This window comes from Cutaneotrichosporon oleaginosum, assembly GCF_008065305.1.
Source record: "Cutaneotrichosporon oleaginosum strain ATCC 20508 chromosome Unknown ATCC20508_contig05, whole genome shotgun sequence".
Taxonomy (NCBI): domain Eukaryota; kingdom Fungi; phylum Basidiomycota; class Tremellomycetes; order Trichosporonales; family Trichosporonaceae; genus Cutaneotrichosporon; species Cutaneotrichosporon oleaginosum.
This window is the reverse complement of record NW_027072174.1, coordinates 1,614,511-1,637,361: the sequence shown is the minus strand read 5'-3', so window position 1 is coordinate 1,637,361 and position 22,851 is coordinate 1,614,511. Positions and strand designations below refer to the sequence as shown.

General features: G+C 53.9%; 9 protein-coding genes across 9 annotated transcripts; 4 read left to right on the top strand and 5 right to left on the bottom strand.

Moving 5' to 3' along the window:
* Positions 1-71: 71 nt before the first annotated feature.
* On the bottom strand, positions 72-3,257 carry COLE_06179 (uncharacterized protein; the record flags this gene model as incomplete). The annotated part of the gene is made up of 11 exons (XM_018424277.2): positions 72-767; positions 807-976; positions 1,015-1,185; positions 1,224-1,347; positions 1,382-2,046; positions 2,082-2,159; positions 2,194-2,290; positions 2,326-2,534; positions 2,585-2,713; positions 2,750-2,972; positions 3,018-3,257. 11 exons carry the CDS (start codon positions 3,255-3,257, stop codon positions 72-74), a joined length of 2,802 nt encoding a protein of 933 aa, XP_018275978.1.
* Positions 3,258-4,965: 1,708 nt separating this feature from the next.
* Positions 4,966-6,112, top strand: COLE_06178 (uncharacterized protein; the record flags this gene model as incomplete). Its single annotated transcript, XM_018424883.1, has 5 exons — positions 4,966-5,099; positions 5,134-5,260; positions 5,504-5,554; positions 5,590-5,742; positions 5,783-6,112. The coding sequence occupies 5 exons, from the start codon at positions 4,966-4,968 to the stop codon at positions 6,110-6,112; spliced, it is 795 nt and encodes a 264-aa protein (XP_018275979.1).
* A 114-nt stretch (positions 6,113-6,226) lies between these two features.
* Positions 6,227-7,075, bottom strand: COLE_06177 (uncharacterized protein; the record flags this gene model as incomplete). The annotated part of the gene is made up of 4 exons (XM_018419829.2): positions 6,227-6,455; positions 6,498-6,659; positions 6,697-6,867; positions 6,900-7,075. The coding sequence occupies 4 exons, from the start codon at positions 7,073-7,075 to the stop codon at positions 6,227-6,229; spliced, it is 738 nt and encodes a 245-aa protein (XP_018275980.1).
* Positions 7,076-8,260: 1,185 nt separating this feature from the next.
* COLE_06176 (uncharacterized protein) lies at positions 8,261-9,672 on the top strand (the record flags this gene model as incomplete). The annotated part of the gene is made up of 7 exons (XM_018426233.2): positions 8,261-8,431; positions 8,476-8,501; positions 8,559-8,604; positions 8,642-8,675; positions 8,736-8,906; positions 8,952-9,473; positions 9,518-9,672. The coding sequence occupies 7 exons, from the start codon at positions 8,261-8,263 to the stop codon at positions 9,670-9,672; spliced, it is 1,125 nt and encodes a 374-aa protein (XP_018275981.1).
* Positions 9,673-9,839: 167 nt separating this feature from the next.
* On the bottom strand, positions 9,840-10,498 carry COLE_06175 (uncharacterized protein; the record flags this gene model as incomplete). Its single annotated transcript, XM_018420988.2, has 3 exons — positions 9,840-10,094; positions 10,137-10,220; positions 10,259-10,498. The coding sequence occupies 3 exons, from the start codon at positions 10,496-10,498 to the stop codon at positions 9,840-9,842; spliced, it is 579 nt and encodes a 192-aa protein (XP_018275982.1).
* Positions 10,499-11,244: 746 nt separating this feature from the next.
* Positions 11,245-13,230, top strand: COLE_06174 (uncharacterized protein; the record flags this gene model as incomplete). The annotated part of the gene is made up of 8 exons (XM_018426082.2): positions 11,245-11,271; positions 11,311-11,371; positions 11,407-11,465; positions 11,500-11,609; positions 11,649-11,781; positions 11,825-11,962; positions 12,003-12,585; positions 13,154-13,230. The coding sequence occupies 8 exons, from the start codon at positions 11,245-11,247 to the stop codon at positions 13,228-13,230; spliced, it is 1,188 nt and encodes a 395-aa protein (XP_018275983.1).
* Positions 13,231-13,529: 299 nt separating this feature from the next.
* COLE_06173 (40S ribosomal protein eS12) lies at positions 13,530-14,115 on the top strand (the record flags this gene model as incomplete). Its single annotated transcript, XM_018424278.2, has 3 exons — positions 13,530-13,646; positions 13,697-13,802; positions 13,895-14,115. 3 exons carry the CDS (start codon positions 13,530-13,532, stop codon positions 14,113-14,115), a joined length of 444 nt encoding a protein of 147 aa, XP_018275984.1.
* Positions 14,116-14,459: 344 nt separating this feature from the next.
* COLE_06172 (uncharacterized protein) lies at positions 14,460-16,473 on the bottom strand (the record flags this gene model as incomplete). Its single annotated transcript, XM_018421548.2, has 5 exons — positions 14,460-15,501; positions 15,538-15,711; positions 15,751-15,980; positions 16,015-16,119; positions 16,165-16,473. The coding sequence occupies 5 exons, from the start codon at positions 16,471-16,473 to the stop codon at positions 14,460-14,462; spliced, it is 1,860 nt and encodes a 619-aa protein (XP_018275985.1).
* A 5,461-nt stretch (positions 16,474-21,934) lies between these two features.
* On the bottom strand, positions 21,935-22,795 carry COLE_06171 (uncharacterized protein; the record flags this gene model as incomplete). The annotated part of the gene is made up of 1 exon (XM_018419831.2): positions 21,935-22,795. One exon carries the CDS (start codon positions 22,793-22,795, stop codon positions 21,935-21,937), a length of 861 nt encoding a protein of 286 aa, XP_018275986.1.
* Positions 22,796-22,851: the final 56 nt, after the last annotated feature.

The window sequence follows — 22,851 nt, the reverse complement described above, 5'->3', positions numbered from 1 at the left end:
GACAGTCCTGAGACTGTTAGCAATAGAGACCAAGTCCACATGCACTGCGCTATCGTACATCTCTAACAAAGTTACACCTTACCGCCTCTGAACTTCCTACCAATACCCCCGAGACTCAGTCGTATTTTCTTGTCTTTGCCTGCGGGGCTACCTCCTTCATGTCCATGCACCACTTTGTTCCCCCCGGGGCTGCCGTCTTTCGTTGCAACTTTGTTGCCTCCACCCATCAGTTCCGAAAATGCGGAGCTCTCCTCCTCTTCCTCTTTCCGTATCCGTTTGGCGCGAACCCTCTGTTCGACGTCCGAGAGGCCCTCTGCTAACTCGCTGTCCGCTGTGGCAGTCTGGATAGGGGCGACCTTGGGCGACTCCCCGCCGGCCGACTCTCCGCCAGCCGACCCGTCGCTGTCAGAGGCATCATCGTAGTCGAGTCCTAAAGCAGACCCACCTCCACTCGAAAGACGTTTGCGAGCTGGGGCGCTTTGCGGCGCACGCTTGCGCTTGACAGGCACATGGCGAGTGGAGTTATCCCGATTGCCGTCTACCTCGTCGTCCGATTGGTTGAACCAGGCCTCCTCCTCGTCCGCAGCGGTGCGCTTGGCGGCTTCAGCCACAGCCTGCGGAGGCGGTTGAGGTGGAGGCTCCTTGAACTGGTCCCACCTGATGCGGAGACCAAGGATGTACGCGCGGACGAACGGGCGTTCGGTCAACCGATTTAACAAGGCTTCATGCTTGTCGAACATGTCCATGATGATTGCTTTCATGTTCTCCTGCTCTCGTTAGCCCACTACTCAAATGTTTTAGCGCACCTTGCGGATCAGCTCCAGCGTATCCAGGCATGCCGAGCTAAGCATCGTGTCGCGCGTCGTCTCCCGATCAACGAGGTCGATGATGGCCTTCGTGACGCCGTTCTTCGTAAAATTACGATGGATGAAATGGTTGTTAGTCCGTAGGCAGGCCTTGACGAAGCGTAATGCGGCTGAAGACGTTAGCCGTTACAGCACCTCAAATGCTCACAATGGCGCAATGTCTTCTCTCTGGCGTAAACCAGCGAGCACACGCGCAGTGCCAACGGCGTGGAGAGGATGTAGTATTGCGCCTTGTGCCCATGAACGGCCACACAATATGATAAGAGGTCGACGAGTGTTGTCAACAAAGGTGCTCTTTCCTGAGCCAGAACCTGCGGCTCTAGCAATGTGAGCGATCGTCACTTGCTCCAAACGCACTGTTCACATCCTTGAGCTCCGGCAGTTTGCTGATCGGCGAAAATAGCTGTGGCGCACAGTGGTCGTAGAAGTAACCCGTGAACGTTTCCGCCACAGAAGCGTCCTTCGCTCGAGCGAACGATTGCTGCACATTAGCTCCTGGAGAGGATCGTACCCACTTCATTATCAGCTCCTGGCTCCAATAGCATCTTGAGAGTCTCCACAGTTTGCTGAATAAGGCCTTGGTCTTGCGTGGATTGCAATAGACCAACGATCTCCATGACAAGCGTCCTCCTTGACGAATCCTCCTCTCTCAAAACGTGGAGGCGAACGGCGTTAACGTCGTGCTCAACCGCGAGTGTTAAGATTTCTGCACCGCCGTGTAGAATTGTCGCCTCGCGCTGCCGGAAAGCCCATTCGCAGGCAAACATAAGGCCGCGATCGACGAGCGTGCGATACAAAGCCAGGCGATTGGGAACCTGCATACCCTTGCCCATGAGCATCAGCTGGTGCAGGAATTGCACCAGATCACGCTTCTTGATCGCATTCTGTCCCGGTTCATTGCGTTGGAAGTCGATAAAGAGCTCATGAAGGAGAGCATCATCTGACTGAATGTAGGACGTGATATCCACCTGGTTAAAGAAGACGAAGCTATTCAGGATGTTGAAAGTAGGGTCGTCCAGTAGTCGTGCCAGGACAACGTCCTTGAGGTAGAGAAGCCGAGATGTTTGGTGAATCTTGTTGCGTATTGTGTCGTCCTTGATGTGCACCACCTCGCGATATTTCGAATACTGGCGGAAAAATGCGCGGTACGACGCCTTGAGTGTGGGAAACTCGGGGTCGTCTGTACAGGTGAGCAGTATTCACGCTCACACCTACATTCCAGCATCCCCAGAACACCATCAAAGATGTCGTCCTGCAAGATGTACTCAAAGATGCCGTTGTCGTTGAACATAACTTCATGATCAGTGTTGGAAGCAACAACACTCACGTATTGTCTGCATAAGCGAGCAAAGGGCATGAAGATCATCAATGCTTTCCAGATCTTCTGCCTGGTGAAGGACAACAATGAGTTGTTTGATGTAGTCCTGCCGTTCAGCGCACACCCAGTTAGTGATCATACCTCTCCGATGATGTGCTCAACAGCGCGCTCCCGGCCAGCAGCTGACTTGGCCTGCATGCGTAGCCAGACCTCGTGCTCCTTAATGTTTGCGAGCGACGGGTGTTGCCAGTGATCGCGAGCTACCGTGCCAACGGGTACTGAAGACGTGAGTACGGGAGAGGGCTCCATAGGAGAGGAAGAGGAGACCATGCCCATCTTGGAATCGTCACCTTGCGGGTCAGCGCAGGTCAGGATGGGGGCCATTGGCGAGAGTACAAACCAAGTTGATTGTGGAGGTGTTTCTGCACTTCGCTGATGAACTGCCAGATGCCTTCACAGCCAGACGCGTCCTGGAACGACAGTGCGATATCCAACTGAGTGGCTTGGTCCGTCCACACGATCAATGTCTCTGCGCCCGTCAGAAACTCTCCTCCACTTGTCTCACCTTGCTGTCGGGTGTACTGGTCATCCTTGGTCACCTGCGCGTGCAGAAGCAGCTCATCCCGAATGAACCCCCCGGGCCCCTCTGCTTCTTCACCTGGCCTGCCTTCCAACTGAGGGTCTTCCGCCTCCACGACAAGGAGCGCGACGTCATTGTCGTTGTCATAAACTCCCTTGCAGTGACCAGTACCACGATCGAACCATGCTTGATCGCGAAGCTCGTACACCTATGGGCGTCAGACGTGCGCTGGCTAGCGGTCAGACGAGCTTACCTTGACACGCTTCCCAGCTCCGTGATCATTCTCTGGTAGCAACAAGTCATCCCCACTGTCATCGGCCGAGTCAGGCTGCACGTTCATGGTATCGATATCGTCTCCGCCACTGGTTTCACTCTCTGGAGCGATGTTGTCATGTGGGGCGGCTTCGTGGGAGGTGGCGGAGCTGGGGCCGGGGTCCATCTCTTCGGGCGCTGCGTCGGTCGAGGACGACGCTGTAGGTTGAATGTCTGCCATTCAGGCAGTGTATCACAGAGCTATAATGAGTCGAGAAGAATGCCCAAGGAACGAAGCGCGTTGATGAGGGGTGGGTTAAGTGGAGTTCAGAGTGGGAAGGGGGAGGGAAGGGAGGGGGATCCACGGTGTCACAGTTGTTTGGAGATTTGAGTCTGCGTGTTGGGTATCTGGGCGTCTAGCACGAAGAGTTCGAGATGATTGAGAGATGTCGCGGTGGTGAGGAGGGATGTGAGTGGAGTGGCGGAGAGTAAACAAACCGTGGGATGCTGTTGGTGCGCACTGCCAGCAACCAGAAGCCTGATCCTGAGGCATGACCGACGAGTGGCAACTTGCATGGTCATGGGCGGAATCAAATATTGTCATAACTCGCCCTCCACCATCAGCTCAAGCAAGCTCGTTCACCTCCCACAAGCCTCTGATCTCTGCAGTGATCACATCAACTACCATCCTTCGCTCTTTCGCATCCACGCATTCGCATTATTGGCTCATCGCCCCCGTCTTTCCCATTGCTCCCATCGATCCCTCCGCCGGCGTCGCCCCGTTCCATTGCCGGATCGCCTCTTCACTCCAGCCGATTCACATTCTTCGCTCTCGACCCGTCACTTCAGACCTCTTCCATCCACTAGCATCTTTGCGAACCATATCTCCTCCTCAAGTGTCCTCCTCGACCCGCATTTCTGTGTCCTCGTCCAGATGAACGGGTCGCCGGCACACAAACGGCCGCGCGACCATTCTCCCTCCTTCCATCGGTTTGCGAAGCGCCACAGACCAGACAACTCCACGCTTGTGCGGTCTGAACCAGTCCAGAGTTCCTCCTTCCTCCGTAACATTGGGGAACGCCTAATGTCTTGGTGGAATTGTGGGTAATCATCACCATTCAATGGTCTGATGTCATAGCAGGTTCCGAAGCCGCTAGCCCGGCAGCCTCCCCATCACGACCGAGGAAGTCCCGTCATCGCAGGCAGCATCGCAACCCTCACCCCCTGATGAAAAGGAACAACAGCATCATCGAGATCGTGGACGACGATTCCGACAACGCTGATGAGGACATAGCCGCCAAGGCAGTTGCTGAGGCGCAGCGGAGGAGGGAAAAGCAGATCATTGCTCGCTCCACGCTGAATGACCATGTCCTCGCCTCATACGCCGACGCCAACGAGGTGAACGAGCGACCTGGATCTCCGCGCAGTCTGCATCCATACTTGGATGAGGCACTTTTCAAGACGAGGTTTGGGCTTGCATCAGTCCCCTCTGCCTCTCGTGAGACACCGTCGTCCGCATCCCAAAGCGCGCCCCACCTCTACCGTCATCCAGACAGTACGGACCGGCCCATTAGGCGATATGGCTGGGAGCGCTCCTTGTCCTCGAGCTCCTCCAGAAGTGATTTATCGGCCTCCTCTAGCCCACCTACTCGACGTCGTTCTCCATCAAAGCATCATTCGAAGAGCAAGAAGAGCTTAAGGAACGCCGATGACCGCAGTCAATCGGACATGCTGGACCAGTACATGCAGCAACTTAAGAACGCAGGAGCGAACGGGGATCTTGCCGCTTTCCAGCGAGTCAAAGGAGAAATGCAGACAGAGCAGTCTCGCACTTCACCGATGAAGCGTTAGCTCTATGTTCGGACATCCGCTGACATCCAGTTCATCGTGCTCGTAGCACGGGGCAATCAGCAGGCTCGTCAAAGGGTCTCGGCGCCTTCACTTCAGACATGCGCAAGACTTTGGACGAAGCGTCGGCCCCGCGGCAGTCATCTGTTGGTATCTTCCGTATGCTCTGGCTGATGGCTCAGTTTACCCTTGTCCGTCCCCACCAGAAGCGCGACATCCCAGCATTGTGGGAGCCGTAAGCCGAGACGAAGGGCAACAACTGACAGTAGGCTCGACAGTCCTTTACACAGGCGGCAGCAAATTGAGAAAGTCGTAACGGAAGGCAAGATCAAGATCGCACTTGCACGTGCTGGTCCGCCTATTCCGAGTAAACTCGCTCCCAGCCAAGATGTCATCGTGAGTACCTAAGCAGTACCTCGATCTAACCAAACATAGGCGGACGACACACTGCGCGACCCGCATTTCCAAGCCAATGTTGGAGCAGAGCAAATCAATGCCACATCTATTCGTCGCCTGCGGCCTGGCCAATGGCTGAACGACGAGGTTGTCAACTGCTACGCCCAGCTCATCAACGCCAGGACGGCGAAAGGTGACCACAGCGACCGAGTGCACTGCTGGAACTCGTTCTTCTACCAAAAGCTCTCTGAACAGGGATATGTGGGGGCCAATCTTAAGCGTTGGACGAAGAGGGTGAGGTCCGCTTTATCCACCATGCTGATGTTCAGTTCAAGCTTGATATATTCACACTTCACAAGATGCTCATTCCAATTAACCACAATAATGCCCACTGGGTCTGTGCTGTTGTGGACTTCCGCCGAAAACGGATCGAATATTACGACTCAATGCACGACAGTGGTAGGAGGATGCAAGTCTTCCAGGTGAGTGGCGCTCCGTGCTGTGGTTACTGAGACGCGTCAGAACCTTCGAGATTACCTGAAGGCCGAACACAAGGAGAAGAAGGGAACTGCATTGGACCTCTCAGCCTGGACAGACGCATACAACCCGGTACGTCGAGAATACTTTAACCCGATCCTGACATTGCAGGGTACTCCCAAACAGGACAATGTCAACGATTGCGGCGTCTTCGCCTGCCAGACTCTCGAAGCAGCAGGGCGCGGACGCGATTTGATCGGCTCCAAATTCGAGTTCAAACAGTCGAATATGTCGTTCTTCCGTCGCCTCATGATTGTGGAGATCGCGTCAGGAGAGCTGGCCCAACGCCCGTGGGCACGGCCTGCCGACAAATGACTGCCCACTCCTGTCTCATCATCAGATATGTTGTATATAATTAAGGCATGCCTTCTGGCGATGTTGAGTCAAAGACCTCTATGCGGTCGCTTGTACGCGAACGCTGCACCCCTTTTACGAAGCCCGTGTTTCCGACTCCGGCTTGCGAGCATGAGCAGTAGCGCGGCGCGCAGTTTCGCGCTGACGTTGTGCGTCCTCATCGCCGCTGTGAAGCCAGGCCATTATATGCTGCCCGATTGTCGTGACCACGACAGGCAGGGCAAGCCATATCCACTTCGGAGCCAATGCTGTGTATTTGGACAAATGCTGATGACCCGAGATGTAAGCCTCGACAAGGTACGCGCTTTACAAATCAGCTTTTGAAGTGTGGACGAAGAGAACTTACAGGTCACCGCCGGGGGCGAGGCTGCCATTCCAGGGCGCGAGATTCATCCAATATCCCTCTGCAAGTACAGCGTAGAGCATCGTCCCGTTGGCAGGCAGGCGAGGAGGCGCCGCGAACCGTAATGTTTGGCCACTGTCGGAGACGAACACAATGTATGGCGGTCTTGGCATGAGCAGTGTGCGCGGGTGGATAGACTCACTTGGTTAAGACCCAGCGCGTGCTAAGGACCCAGTCTGTCATCCAATCCAAGCGGCCAAACTTGATGCGCTCCGCCTTATCCGCAATGGTCGCGTTACCCTTCAAAAGAGCACTTGCATTGGCATGCGTCTCCAAGTAGGCATTGGACATCATGTCGTCGTCACGTCCGTGGCTGAGTTCAGCGGAAACCTCTCCATTACTTACACAGCAACTACCCAGACATCATCAGGACGGCTCTGAGAGAAGATGATGGCATAGTTCTCGTCGGTGATGCGAGTCATACCCGCATCCGCGTCGGCTTTGGTACGAGCGGCGATGTCAAGTGGCTTGCTGCCACCGTTGATAACCGTTTGCCAGATATTCTTAACAAGTGCCCGCATGCCAGCTGCTGGCAGATTGTCACCTTCCCTGCGAGCGATTCAGCACCAACCTTAGCACGGAGGCTGTGCAGATACTCACTGCGCCAAGGCCATGGAAGGACACAGGGCGGTGCACAGCAGCAGAGGTACTAGGCTCGAGAGGCGCATACTTCAGACTGCGACGTCACTTCGACCTGGTGCGAACTTGTGGTGGGGAGAGGCGGTTGCCGACCTTGCCGAGGGAGCCGTCAATTGACGTTTAGAACCTGCTGGCAGCTGACGGTTCTCGGCGGCTGCGATGCAAGTGGGATCGGGAGAGTGTATGCAGGGCGGTGTATGGTGCGATGCGAAGGTGTTGGACTATGATAATATGATGAGTGGTGGTGTGAATGTGATGAGTGTGTGGACAATGCTCGTTCTGCATCTATTCGTAGATGCCCGAACTCGTGGACCACATGTGTGCATGCTTCAACATCCGGCATTGCATTGCGGCCAGTTCCGCGATCCGCGAGGCATGCCAGGACCCCCGGATCAGCTGATCAGCCGAGCCGCAGCTACTGTGCCTGGAGCATGGCGGCGGCGGCGAATTGGCGCGCATAGTGATGTCAACAACTCCACATCCAGGTAACTCAAGCTGCGCAGGTTATGGGATCACGCTACGTCCGAGCACATCGCTGAACTGGATTGACAGGACCCCCTCGTTCATGCACACCTTGTGTGAATATGCCAGAAGCAATGTAATTATACTGCCCCTAGTGGTTGGGGCTGTGCTGGTTCGAGGCAGATGAGCAGTCTGTCCGCTAGCTGTCCAGACTACAGGACCCGTGCCAAGGATTGGAGTGCCTTAGAGGCATGACCCGAATTACGCGGAACGTCGCGAACACCTCCGAGTCCGTCGTTGCCTCTCATGCCCCTCCATGTCATGTGATCATGTACGTGGGCACGTTAGGGCGGCGCCGTACGCAGGCTCGGGGCGCCCGTCCGGCAGCTGGCAGCCTGCCCGAAGAAGTCGGATTCCTTCGCGTCTGCTCGGACCCAGCTTTGGCCAGCTACCCAGGGATGCCAAGAACAGCCATTACTGCGCTGTTCCCGGCACGTCGTCACATAAATAAACCATCGCCACCAGCTCAACCATCCTCACTTCTATCTTCCCACACTAAGCTCATTCGACTTCTCCCTTCCGAGTCATCACCTGTAACAGTCAATATGTCCGCTGCCAACGACTTCAAGAGTGGCGGCTCCCACAACTCCACTCAGCCTCTCCACAGCCACGACCAGTCTGACTCAGAGGACATGCACCGCTATGTGACCGATGAGATGCCGCGCACAGGCAAAATGTCTGTGGCTGGTCCATCCAACGACGGAGGCCCCATCCTGGTGCGTGCTCTGCGCGTCTCCGTCAATATACGCTAACTGTTAAGACAGTGCAGCCTTTGCGCAAGTCCGAGTGAGTCGCCTTTGCCGTGTGGTGGCCACCAATGATAGCACAACTAATCTCCTCCAGCATGCAACCTTCATACGCGCAAGACTTTGGCTCCGGATCTGTCACGGTGCCTACCCCTCTCTGCGAGTTTGCTGACGCTTCAGCACGGGTTCTACGGCAATATGTTGTCTTCGCTTGGTACGTGTTGAGCGGGTGCATTGCCGTTCTCTGATTGATGGACGTGAGCTGATCGGGCAGGCTCTTGCATCGGTATGCTTGGCCAGTTTCCATGCTGCCCCCTTCCAAACCCGTACAAGGAGGTCCACCAGGGCTCCGTGGGCTTGATCAGCCGCTTCGGCCAGTTCTACAAGTCCGTTGATCCTGGCCTGGTTGAGGTCAACATCTGTTCTGAGAGCATCAGTATTGTCGGTGAGTGCTGCCGGCCTCTGAATATTACCTGCCTAACACCTGTAGACGTCAAGATTCAGCTCACAACTGTTCCTCGCCAGACTGTCCAAACAAAAGATAACGTTTCGGTCGAAATTGACTCTGTCATCTCCTGGCACGTGGTGTCGCCCTATCGCGCCGCCTTCGGCATTAACAACCTAGCGGGGGCGCTCGTTGAACGTGCACAGACGACTCTTCGCCAGGTTGTCGGCGGTCGGGTCCTTCAGAGTGTGATCTCGGACCGTGAAGGTCTTGCGCAGGAGGTTGCCGAAATTATCGAAACGACAGCCGAGAAGTGGGGCGTCTCTATTGAGTCCATCCTTCTCAAGGACATCAACTTTTCGGCTGAGTTGCAGCAGAGCTTATCGTCGGCTGCGACTCAGAAGCGTATCGGTGAAAGCAAGGTCATTGCTGCCCGCGCAGAGGTCGACGCCGCTAAGCTTATGCGTCAAGCGGCCGATATTCTTGCCTCGCCTGCCGCTATGCAGATCCGCCAGCTAGAGGCCCTTCAGTCCATGTCACGCAGCGCTGGTTCAAAGGTCATCTTCGGTACGTCTCCTCTGTCTCTGAAAACGAAGTCACTAATCCAACAGTGCCCATGAATCTCGAGGCCATGGGTGCAGCCGGCCTTGACAGCCAGGTTGCTAAGCAAATCGCCTCGTCGTCAGCTGGTGGTAGCGAGCACATAATGGCACCCGGAAACTCGGCTGGGCAGGCTGCTGTCATCACTTCAATGTCTAATATCTGAACATAGACCTTCGAGGTTCATTCAGGTGACCCAGCGACCTCAGCAGGTCGTACCTTTCCTTTAGTAGTGTCGAGACCTCGCTTAATCCACTGGGGAACGCCCAGCGACTAATCAAGCCCATCCTACTTAGACCTGGTTATCTTGCAGTATGAATGTGCATCACAAGTTCACGTGGATCCCTCCTGGGCTCGCATAGCATCCACTGCACGTAGTAAATCAACATCCAGAGGGACCCGTTCACCCATCCACGTCGCCCTCTCCGTATGATCCCCAACGTCGTCACCGGTATTCGGATGGATAAGGACGCTGCATGGGCCTCTGTTCGCCATGAGCCATGTAAAGAGAGCGCCCAGCTGGGTTGGCGTGAACACGTTCACCTCAAACATGGGTATCGGGTGCGGGCCCAGGGGCTTGTCAAAGAACTGCAGTCAGCTTCCGCATATGAAGGTCGTTGCTCGGCGCACCCGGTACATCCTCAGCTCTGGAAATTCGCGGCGGACAGCCTCATACAGCTTGTGAGCGTATTTGACATGATTGGGATTGTTGGGCTGGAGTGAGTGAAGTCCAAGAGAACATAGGCTCTCACCTGATGATAGATGTGGAAATCGACCCAAGCTTTCGAGTTTGCATTGCCGTCGTCGCCATGCCATATCTTCTCGTAGAATGGACTGAGCACACCGTCTGGGCGAGGGTGGTTCTTCACGCTCTTGCCATCGCCGTTTGGGTCCAGTTCGTAAGATAGCGGTTCCAGCCCTGCAGTGGAGTAAGTCGCGGATGGTGCTCCGATGTCGGGATAGAAGGGGAGCAGGGCATCAAATGAAGACATGTTGAAAGTGATAGGCAGTGTGTGTGAAAGAGAGTTGCGATGTTGCGAAGGAGGCGATGAATTCCGCTTCGCACTGAGTGAGTTGCTGAGGTGATCACATGGGTGTGCTTACCACGATATGACGCAATCGTCACTTCCGGCGGAACTGACCAAGATGGGACCGTCTCGCGCTTCCCATGATCGCACTCAAGTAAGTCCACCCCTCCCATGCCTCCCATCACCTCTCTCCTCATCATCCTTCTCACAGTGACAAGTGTACATCCTTGAAAGCTTGAACGCCACCAGCAATGTTTATTGCTCGCCAAGGGCGTCACAGCCGCTGAGACGTTGGTTGGCCCAGCCAGTCACGCCAATAATCCGCTCTTCATGAATCCTCGACCCTGTTCCGTTGCACGAGGTGGCTGCCGCCTCATGGCCACCACACCCTTCGCGCGAATGGTCGTCACTCTGCGTGACTCATGTCACTCAATGGCGCTCATATTAGGTCTCCACACTCACAGTCTCATCACGCTCACCCTCCCTTACGGCCCTGTCATGCCTGCGCGCCATCGTCAACAACTGAGAGAGATACATGTTTACCTTTACTACACAGTCCTCTTCGTCTCTTTCCACACATTGTTCTTCATCGTCATTCATCCAGGTAATCGTTTGTGGCACATCTCACTGCGTTCTTGCTACTGCCAACGAGAAACCCGAACGTGCCTTGTGTTTACCAAGCAACTAAGAGAGGCAGCGCCCAGAAGTTGATGAGCATGGACTTTGACGTGGTACCAGTGAGTGAATGGCCTCTGAGAGCCAGTCTAACTGTCAAGTACGAAGACATCGTCTGGGGCGAGCGCATCGGCGGCGGTAGTTTCGGGTCTGTCTTCAAGGGTGGGTTGTCCCTCGGTCTTAATATCTGACGGCTGGTCAATATCTTGGCGTGGATATCGCAATCAAGGAGATTCACTCGTCGACGGAGTACAATGTATGGAAGGCGATGTCCGATGACTAACCAGCAGGTCCATAAGTATTTTGAGCGCGAATGGAGAATAATGAGGGAGTGTCGACATCCTAATATCGTGCTCTTTCTTGGGCTCTGCAGGGAACCGAGTGGCGAAGGCCGAGTCTTGTGCGGTAGTGTGATGCGCTCTGGTGCTGACCTCCCCAGCATTGTGTCGGAGTTCGTACCATGTGGAAACCTCCGCAGCCTTATCCGCTCAACAGTCCCGTTCCCCTGGCGTCGACGACTGTCATTTGCCACCGATATAGCGTGTGCAGTTGCGTACCTTCACGCCCGACAGGTGAGTCACCGCACATGATGCGTACCACAGCCAACCACCCTAGTGCATTCATAGAGACCTCAAAGGCGAGAACCTTCTCATCTCCAGCAATGGTCGGATCAAGGTCGGCGACTTTGGGTTTGCAAGGATCACTTCTCGCAATGAGGAGGAAATGAAGAATCTCACTTACTGCGGAACAGACGTAAGCCGACGCGCAGACAAGAGGCAGACTGACCTGGTAGGGCTACATGAGTCCAGAGATCGTCATGGGAGAGAACTTTGATCTGCCGACCGACGTGTACTCGCTTGGCATCATCTTTATCGAGATTCTTACTCGTATCGTTGTGGGGGCCAAGGTATACACCCGGAAGGCTCCAGCTATCACGCCTGACCCCGATGCCGTGCGTCGACATGCGTCTCCGGGATGTCCTCCGGGCTTCATCGACCTAGCGCTGCAGTGCTGCAGCTTCGCGGCGGAGGACCGGCCGACGCTCCCCGACATTATTCACCGTTTGCGAGCCATTGAGGCTCAGGCTATGGAGTCAGATGAAGTGGACTACAAATGCTCGGAATTGCCATTTCGCCGCGAAGGCAAGCGAGCAATGCCTCTCTTCGACTTCTCCAGTGACGACGACGCGGAGGCACACATCGATGACCAAGTGCTGTCCCAGGACGACGCTACTCTTGAAAGGTTATCTCGCAAGGCGCTGAACGACTTCGACATTGTTATCGACGGAATGGGTGCCAGCGCTTGCCTTCTTCCATCGCCAGCGAAAGGCGGCTGTTCCTCTAATCTCTTCTACAACACTGCCAGCGAGATGAGGTGTGAGTGTGTCTCCCGCCTTATCTTGTGTCTCACGCCTGCAGCTTGTGATATCATGATGTCCGCAGCAGACTCCTCTCACGCTTCCCTGGCTGTCATGGCGGTGATGCCATTCACCCACTCCGAAGAAGAGGTCAGTTCGACCAGAACTGTGCGAGGGGTGCCGAAGGGATGCTCCAATACGCTACTCTTGCCCGAATCGCCGGATGACACAAGTTGCCGGTTGGACGTTAACGGGGGCACAGAATACTTGTCGTGTGGTGCGGCCCCTCTCCTAACTCTGTGCCCTCTGAGTGATGGGGGTAACTTCTCCCATCACTTCGCCTCTCTAAACACGACCGCTGGGGGTTTGAGTGCGAAGCGAATCACCTCGTCATGTAAGCTGCCACCACCTGCAAGACAGCTGATAGTTCTAGTCCCTGCCAATCTTGTTCGCGTGCTTCTGCCGCGGACTCTCGCACGAATGAGAGAAAAGTGCATGGTCTGCTCGAAACGGTTAAACCCACGATCCGGGTTCCATTGCGACGGCTGTGGCAGTGAGGTGCTCAAACGATGCCTGGCTAACACCAGTCTTCGTCCACGCCAAGTGCATTACTGCCTGTCTGAGTCGCTGCAGGAAGGTGACGGAGAGTGATATTAGCATCTAATGGCCCAATGCCGATTGTCCATCCCAATGATAGTTTAGTGTAACCCAGGTATAGCGGTGACGGAGACACAATGTATTGTTTCGGTTGCCTGTCCACAGACAGCCGCAAAAGTCGCCGAGTGAACGTGACCCAGATGATTCAGTCACGTGACAAATTGCCACATAAGATTCTGTTGTAACACCGACGGAGTTTTTGCACCACCGGATTTCGAACGCCTCGCTTCAGCACATGTTGACTTCAACCCATTCAACTCCTTTTACCTTACTTCACTAGAAAACGGTGGAAGAAGACCATTCAAAATGTCTGACGCCGGATCGGAAACCGCCTCCAACGTTGAGCAGGTCGAGCAGGTCGAGCAGGTCGCCGACAACTCGGGCCCCATGTCGGTCGAGGATGCCCTTCAGGAGGTGATCAAGGTATGTTGCAGTTGGAAGGTGGAGTTGGGACGCACAGCTAATGCACGTAGACTGCCCTTATCCACGATGGCCTTGCCCGTGGTCTCCGCGAGTCGGCCAAGGCTCTCGACAAGCGTGAGGCCCACCTTTGTGTCCTCGTCGAGACTGTCACCGAAGGTGAGCGAGCTCCTGGTCCTTGAGAGGCTAGAAGCACTTAGAGTGTGACTCGAAGTCGCGCAAGATTTGAGGGGCTCCCGCTGACGCGCCAGCCGAGTACTCGAAGCTCATCGAGGCCCTCTGCGCCGAGCACAACATCCAGCTCATCAAGGTCTCGGACGCCAAGGTCCTCGGCCAGTGGGCCGGTCTCTCGAAGATCGACCGTGACGGCAAGCCCCGTAAGGTCGTCGGCTGCTCGTGCGTTGTTGTCACCAACTACGGTGCCGAGACTGCCGGCCTGCAGGTTCTCCTCGACTACTTCAAGACTCGCTAAGCTGCGTATGATATGCTGATTGCGAATTGTTACTGCGTGAGTGTCTACATCCCGTGCCCTGCTTCTTCTCCTCCTGATGAACTTGGGACTCCCTCTTCGCATCCATGCATGTCGACAACTCCCCTGGAATCGAACCTTCCTCGCAAGAGGACCTCCTATGTCTGACCCATTCCAATGATTCTTCTTGTGTCTTGATTGCAGCGCTTACCAGTCAGCCGTCGGCGTCGTGACATTCGTAGTTCAATATATTCATGTATGCCAACGTTGGTTGCGTCCCGTGCTGCCGTGTTCCGGCATGAACATTCAGAAGACCCGCCTATGTCACACTGAACCGTCCTGTCATCTTATGCTGCGGGCTCCCCCACGAGGTCATAACTCTCACCATGTGTCCACACGCGCACGCCACCGCGCCGCTTTTCCTCATCCTGAGCGAAGTCGAAACCGTTCCACAACCTCGCCTTCTCGTGATATCCTCGCTCGGCCAATGCCTGCTCCACGGAAAGCGACGAATTGCCAAGCGTGTCTTGCCTTGCCAGAACTTCGCCAAAGACGAGCACATGTGAAGGCATGCGCTCCTCCCCAGCCATCGTCGGGACATCACTGAGCTTGGCCGGTGGTGAGGGAAAGACATGTTGAATGTAGGTGACGGGAGACGCATAGAAGAGATCTTGCTGCGTCCAATGCACGTCGGCGCTCTGTGGGACTAGAGGTGGCTCGCAGGTGAGGAACCATCCAGGGATGTTGCCCAGATGGCTAGACCAAGGGGTGGAATGGCACGGCATGAGCGCAACGACGAACGAGGCTGCTCCAAAATCGCCGTGCCGGAGGCCATTGATAACGGCAACCTGGGCAGCACCATGAAAGGAGTTAAGGTAGAGGTAGGGAATTATGGGGCAAAGAAGGATGAGATAACACGGTCGCGAGGGGAGGCGGCAGTACTGCCGGACAGATGTCAGGAAGCTGTGGTATCCCATTGGAGTGGGCTTGTAGGAAGCCTGAAGTGGTGGAAGCGCGAAGAGCATAAGTGGCGGTAGCAATGGGTGGAGGAAACGCCATTCGGAGTGTGGGGATAGTGATAACGTGGCTATGGTGACCACAATTGTCCGACCTAACGTGCTGAGGGCCAAGGGGATGTCCAGTTTCTTGAGCGCTGGTGGCTGCATGGACTGAGGAAGGATAGCAGCGAGGAACCCCTCGCCCCACCAGAACCAGATCGGCATGAGCAGCAGAGGGAGGGATTGAACGAGATGGTACAGTAAACCTGTCCCGCCGTAGAACAACGCAACATTGCGCACCACGTTCTGGTGGAAGAAGCTTAAGGTGGGAATGGTAAGCCTTCCCATCATGTGCCAATCAAGCAAGGTTGACAGCCCCAAAACTGTCAGTCTGGACGTCTCAGCCATTTCCGAAAGTCCAGCTCACCCTCCAAGTAGAGTATCCGCTGTTAGACAGAACGTGGCTGTTGCGCCGTGAGTGACCCAATGACGAATAGAGGTTTCCAGATGCAGGTATGCCCAAAACACCAGCATCGTTGGCCTGATGCAAAGGGAGAGCGCGGCTACTGCGGCCGCAAATAACATGTTGTCTGATGAAGGCCTTCGGGGTCAGCGAACAGCTCTGTTGCACAGAGCTCACCTCGTTTTGCCGCCTTCAGCTCTATCCATCGCACCACATGTTCGCTGAGCTTCATGGTGCTCCGCTGTCCCGTCTTGAGAAGGTACACATGTGGCGCCCAACGACGCTGGGCGAAACGCGGGGAGAGGATAGTAGTAGAGCCCAATTGTTGTGAGCAGTGTTTCGGGAGAGGTTGACAAAGCGCGTGGGAGAAGGTGCGCATTGAACAGCGATGTGAGAGACAAGAAAAGCTAGTGTTGGTGCCCTCCAGAGTAGCGCACTCACTGCACCGGCCGCATAGCCTTCCCCGAGAACCTTGCCCGCGAGGCGGCTGGTGTAGTAGTCTGTAACTGCCGCGAGGATCACACCAACAACCCGTGGTACAAAGACCTTCTGTCTCAGCCGGCAAATACGAACATGGAGGCGAACACTCACGATCAGGTCTGTGGAGTCAAGCGCCAGCACTTGGACGAGCTTATACGCCAGCACGAAGACTCCTGGCCATATCCATCCGCGTAACCTCCCTCCCGTCACTACTCGTGTCCACCAGGTGTGCGCAACGCCTTCTGGAAGGGGTAAATCGCGCCACTCCCACGTCAGATGACCTTGGCCGAAGACGACGGCGTAAGCTGGCTCGAAGGCTTGGTAGAACTCGTCAGGTTGAAAAAACGTGTGGGGCAAGGCCAAGCTGAGCGCGCGAACTGCAAGTGCCACTTGTAGAGCGCGTGGAAGGCCGCAAGCCATGGTTTGGCGAAAGTGGGCGGAGTCGATGTTAAAGTCGATGAATCGAAGTGTGATGTCACCGTGGCGACCATGCCGTTGCTCAAGTCGGAGATGCGATAATCTCCGGGATATCACGTGATCAGATTTGAAGTGCCCGCCCCGCGTCTCGGGAACAGAAATCTTAGGACGGACGGAAACCACCTGAAGCTAACATCCTCTCAGGGCCGATTTGATTAAGGGCAACTTATCTGAAGTAGACAAGGAAGAACCAGCGAAGGATTCGCTGCGAAAATGCACTTTGAGACAGTTCTTTTGGAGGCTGCCACACGCCATTTGGACTGTCATTTGTCTGAATGCTCGTGAGGGGGTGTTCCTGCTCGTCTGGAAGTGTTAATGCTCGCCTGGGGTGGTCAGTTTGTCAACTCTTCATGGTAAAGGTTCGTGGAAAGACACGAACATTGTTGGCATGGGCAAACTCCTTGAGGTTCGATAAGGCCCCTACACTGTCCAAAGGACCGGAGAGCTAGATTGACATTGACGGGAGGGTTTGCATACCAATAGAGGGAGGATTGAATCCAGTTCCGACTTTGGAGCGCCAAAGCTCTTCAGAAGATCGGGGGACGTTGAGACTCCGTGGGCAATATCAACAGGCCGCGGGAGAGATAGAGTAATGTAATCATTGCTCCCTTCAACGGGGGATTTGGGTCAACTGGCGTTGATTATGTCCCCGCCCTGTGTTTACCATCCGCCACTCTAAGTATGAAGGGGCTTAGTTTTGGCCTCTCGAATCGGGCGAATAAGCCGGTCTCTGGCAAACACGACTGTAAAGCAAGCAGGCCCATTTCCACCAAGAATAATGTGTTTCCATGAACTGCCTCCCCACTACCCCCTCCCCTGTCCTTGCGGAAAAAAAGCTGGACACAGAAGGTGCTCGGCTGGCTGTAACGTTCGTTGCGGCTAGGTGAGGAGACCCTTCTGATTCGGTTACGACGAACTCCCGACCAAAGGTTGGAAGTCGGGTATGAAATGTGTACTGCGACAAAAGTGTCAGATGTTTGCTCGAGGCGGAAGGTGCTTTGTTGTTTGCCAAAGCAAAGACGCTGAACATTGTATAACAGGAGCATGCCGGAGTTTTAGAAGGATAGAATGGAATATCGCATACCGTCCAATGCATTCTGATCCTGTATCAGCAGAGAGCAATCACAAAATGAATCAAACGCAACATGACAGGGGACATGAATGTCACAAAATTGCCCGATGGGGTATTAGGTAACCGCATACCTCTCACTACCAACAGAACTACCTGATCGGGAATTTTCGACCTTCGAAGAGTTCAATCTCACGTGCGAACATGACTGCCCCGCGCAATGTGTGCTTGAAAATGTCTTTATGCCGGACAAACTTTACAGGCAACCGTATGGTGAATCGTTGCTTGCAAGAACACTGCTTGGGTAGGCTGTAGCATTGCGATTAATAACAGACACACCAAAGCAAAACAGAAGTCGCCTGGTTCAGGCCCTCAGTTGCTAGTTCTCCTTTGTCGCCTGCAGTGCCCATGAAGCAATGCAGATGGTAACTGAAATGAAGAGCCACACAACACTACCCCCCAGTCTTCTAAACCCCCCTCCTGTACCTCTTCCAACACGTCGCTCATGTTGCCAAATTTCTTCTCCCGACATATATCCTGGGTTTTGCCCTTCATTAAGCAGTTTAGGTTCATCTACCCGAACACACAAGCACGACTTCTTGCAGGGCCACTGTTTGACCATTCGTTCAGAGCGATTTCTACCCAGTCCTGATACCGAGGGAAGGGGCTACCTCAGTAAGGATGCCCTCGCTAGCAATATCCTTCGTGCACCACCTTGACCTTGGAGGGGGGGACCTGCAGCAACACATAACCACCAGTACTGTTGAGTTCCTCCTGGCTGCACCATTTGAATAGGCGAGTGTGAGACGATAGATAATCCCAAACGTCCGATGTTCTTTGCTTGAGGACATTTCGGATAGGCATAGGCACAGTCCATGGATCATGATGAAGGACATTGAAACTGCGAATACAGACTGGACATTTCGAACGCTATACTTCAATGATCAATTATTTATCGCTGAAATCTCCCGATCGGGTCATGTTTGGGGCCCTAGGAACGGAGGCTTTGACAGACAATTCAACATTGTAGCCATTATGCCTGAAGTCTCAAAGACATTCATCTCGGAGGCGATCTGTGCCATCTCCAAGAAGGAACGGCCCAAGCAACCGTGAGAGTGCGGAGAGGCTTCCTGGCTATCACCCCATCCACTCAAAGTGTCCACATCATCAGTCATTCTGCTCTGACAATGCTTGCAAGAGCGGCGTCGGCGTGTCTCTATCGATCCATGAGAGTGAACCCCCAACTGAACTTGGCTGTGTTGTTTCGGTTCACAACAGATTCCATTCAGAACAGATTTCCACACTTACAACCTTCTTCAACCAGCACATACTGATTCTCAGCGCAAACAGACTGAGCTAGAGCAGACGGATGCGTACACTCAATCAAGGAGATACCCCTGTAACCAACACCTGACCGCAACTCGCTGCTAAAGGATCCAGTCGATGGGGCGCCTCAGCACGATGCATGTGAGGACTCAAATGTTGGAAATCGACCGACCTTCCACTGTTGGTTTAGATTCTCAATGGACAATCGACACGAGGTTACAGAGACTACCTCGACTATTGGTCGGCGGCAGCTCCAGAAACGTTTTGAAGCTGGAGCATCGACACGACACCTCTGGCTCACTGAATACATGTATCTAGATCTTCAGACCCCTTTGCTACCAGTGGAGCACATGATCTGAATACCTCCATGGGCCAACGCTCAAAGGAATATTTACATTGTCGGCGACTGAATTCAGTCTGGCATTTGGCCAGCAGGCTCATTCTAGATAGACCCACCGAAGACGGGTATGTACGTACTAATGACGGTGGCCCAGCTGCTCTCTGGCCAGACCATTTATGGTGCAACTTATTGACTAGGTATACATCCAACAGTCCAGCCATCCGCACTCTTGAACCAAACCGGTGTTTGCACAAAAGGGTGGTTCATGTGGCATCACTCTTGGAACACTATTGAGCGAACATAATGGTTGAAGTGTGTTGTTGGTCACCGCCGGTACTCCAGCAGGTCAGCCCTGCCTACCCCGCAGTACTGCATCCAAATGCTTATGGTATGTGGCTGCGTCAAGCCACTATTTTCTAGACTTGGAAGTGTTTCCCCAATGATCTGCACGGATAACCGCTCACAGCCAAGTTGTGGATCAAAGCATGCATAACAGCCATTGGCATTTGTTACAGAAGAACATAGCCCACATCGTGTCACCGATCCCGCTCAGACCCCCCTAATATTTGCTCATTGTATTTGCAGAGCACTCAAACTGGTGAGGGCAGACATTTCGGCGGGATACAGCCTCTTGAAGGAGTCAAGTGAAGTCACGCACTACATATTCCTGCAATATGGCCGACTCTCTGACTCCTCAAATATTTCCAACTCCGATTTCTATGTCATCCCAATTGCCTATGTGCTCCCGGATGTTGTGTACATACCTCATTTACAAAATTTCGTTGCGCGCGTGTCTCTCTAACCGACGACAGTAGTTGCCCGATATCACCCCCGCTTGCGAATTGCAACACATCCTTTAAAACAGTCTGAGTTGATCACTCTATAGAAAGGGTGCCGCATACTACTGGGGCGGCGGAGGGTCCAAATCACTTCGACAGCTACATGATGCTTCTTTGGTCTAAAAAGCGAGCATGTTCTGAATGCCTGTTTCCATACATTGAGTTGCATAAGATAGGATGTATGATTGAAAGCTGAAGGGAGGCTAACTTGGCCCCTGCGTGCACTTATCTATCAAGCTGTTTCATCTCACTAATCACTTGGCGGTGCTATGGATGAGAACTCGTCTCTCAGTGATTTTGTCAAGAGGAGAAGCAATCTCACCACCAATGGCTGTACACCGTTATCTATCAAACCGTGTAGGTATCCTACCGAGGAAGGACATAAAGGGCTTCCCCCCACGGGATCGCGCACGCGGGTTTGATTGGCATCGTACAAGTGGCAAAACACGCAGACCGGGCTTGCAAGTGAATCCCACTTCTGAGATAGACATGTGAAAGAGCACATTGCAGGCTGCTCCCGATTGGTCTGCTCTGTTTGTCAAAGACAACACAGTGGAACTCAGAGCGATCGCCATAGCCGCTATATCATGGGCTAAAAACCAATCCCTCTCACGGAATGGTGTAGTCTAGAGTGAGCGTACATATCAGCTGTGCTGCCATTATACCGTATCAGACAGCCGCGGGAATCACTGAGAGCGGCTGCTTTATGGTTGGCTGGCAGTGGAGTAACGTCCTGTATTGCCATTGGGCACTGGAAGTAATCTCCTGCATAGTCATGGATGTTGTGTTTTTATATCTCTCCGTCCCTACATCGTGTTCTCCGGCCAAGTATAGTTTGGGAAGTGACACTTCAGCGGACATTACCTTTTTGCTCCCAGCATCCATTATTATGTTCAGGAAGTCTGTTTGCTGGCAGGTGGTGATAATGAGATACACCCAGCAGTCAACAATCAATTCTTCCCTGCGGACTATGAACGTTTTACCGCAATAACAACAGTGACACCACATTTACAATCAATCGAGCGTCAATACAACACTGTTGAATCCAATCTCAACTGTTCACGGGTGTCCTTGTGACCCCTTTGCCATATGATCGGAATTATTGTAGCAACCTGAGGATTGCTCCCAGCATAAGTGCCCTCTCTTACACTCCTGAGTCGAGACCCTCGCTCGGGTGGCATCCAAACTGTACGATTGCTGTCATTTGTTATCTAAAACAAAATGATCTTCCACTTTCCTCAACCATGCCGCCGAGTGGAGCTTGCATTATGCCGCTCGAGTGCGTTCGCCTCACGTTGTGATACTCAAGTCGTTTCGTGTTATTGAAGGATATCACTGTATTCAACATTGTTCCGGAGGTCTGTCACGCCCTCTCCTCACAACTTTTACCTGTTCTACAATCTGAGTGCGCGGCTTTTTTCCACTGGGCGCATCATTGATACAGTCCATAGTTGCTTTTGCTGGGCTACTCAACGTCGGTGGGTGATATTGCACTCCAGCACGAGTATCGTAATCTGGAAACTTTCCATGAGGGAGTCACAGAATATCGTGTGAGCACAGTGCCTACTCAACGACCGCCAGACTGACTTAGACGAATGTTTGCTATTTGGCAGCTAGCTGAAGAACACCTGACCAGAGTATCCACAGAAACAACGATACCACGTACAGCCAAGCACACAATGGGGTACATTGCATCGCCCTACCTCCAAGATCACATATCGGCGTGAGGAACACGAATTCCGGAGATCGCCGATGCTAACAATCAAACAACCTGACCTGGTATCGTTAGTCCGTCCACCTAAGCCCGAACGATGACTCACAAGACTCGCATTACTCTTGTTTATTGAGATTCTGCCAGACGGCATCGACAGTCGTGGCGTCGAGGCTCAAGCCCATCTCGACGCATAGCCATCGTTGAACCTCATCACGGCTTGTGACATCCGCTTCTGTGATGCCGTCCTGATTCACCTTCTTGAAGTGTTTGCCAAAGCATGTGACGCGGTAGTTGTTGTTCCAGGTGGCGCAGAGAAGGTTCGATGAGAAGAGTCCTCCTGGGTATGTGCAGACAAACCAATTCATCGCGATAATGTCGGCGTCGACGACTGGTCGCGGAGTGAAGCCATAGCATGGAGTCCAGTCATCGCCGAAGCGAGACTCTAGGACGAGGAGGACATCATCTCCCATCTTCTGTGCACCTACGGCCTCACGCGCTTCTGCAGCAGAGCGGACACGGTAGGATCCGAACGGTCCGGTTTGGGCAACCGAGCCCGCATCAAGGCGCACTGGAATGGTTGGAGTTGCGCGCCCGAAGCCAGCGTCGAATACATACTCTCCACCCTCAACAGTGACAACTGTCGCGCAGTGGGTCTGGGCCATCGCGGTGACGGCAGTAGGATCGGCGTACACGCGAGCAAGAATAGCCTCCGTCTTGAATCCGATGGCGGCGAGCGCCTCCCTTGACAGGAGCGCATGCTCCATGCAATAGCCGCCACGTCGCCCTTCGAGCATTTTGGAGAGTACTGCCTCTTTGTCCATACTAACAGGAGTGCCGGTAAAGCTGGAGACATTCTCCCACGGGATGGCACGCAAGTGAGCTTCCAGTATGCTGGTCAAGGTTGGGAGATCCAGGCGCTCAGGCTTTGCGATGCCAAGACGCGCAAGATATCGCTCCGCAAGAGAAGGGGTCGGCATTGTGAAGACTCGGTGCGATGTTGAAGAGAGTTGGGGGAAACGTCAAGAAGGTGTCA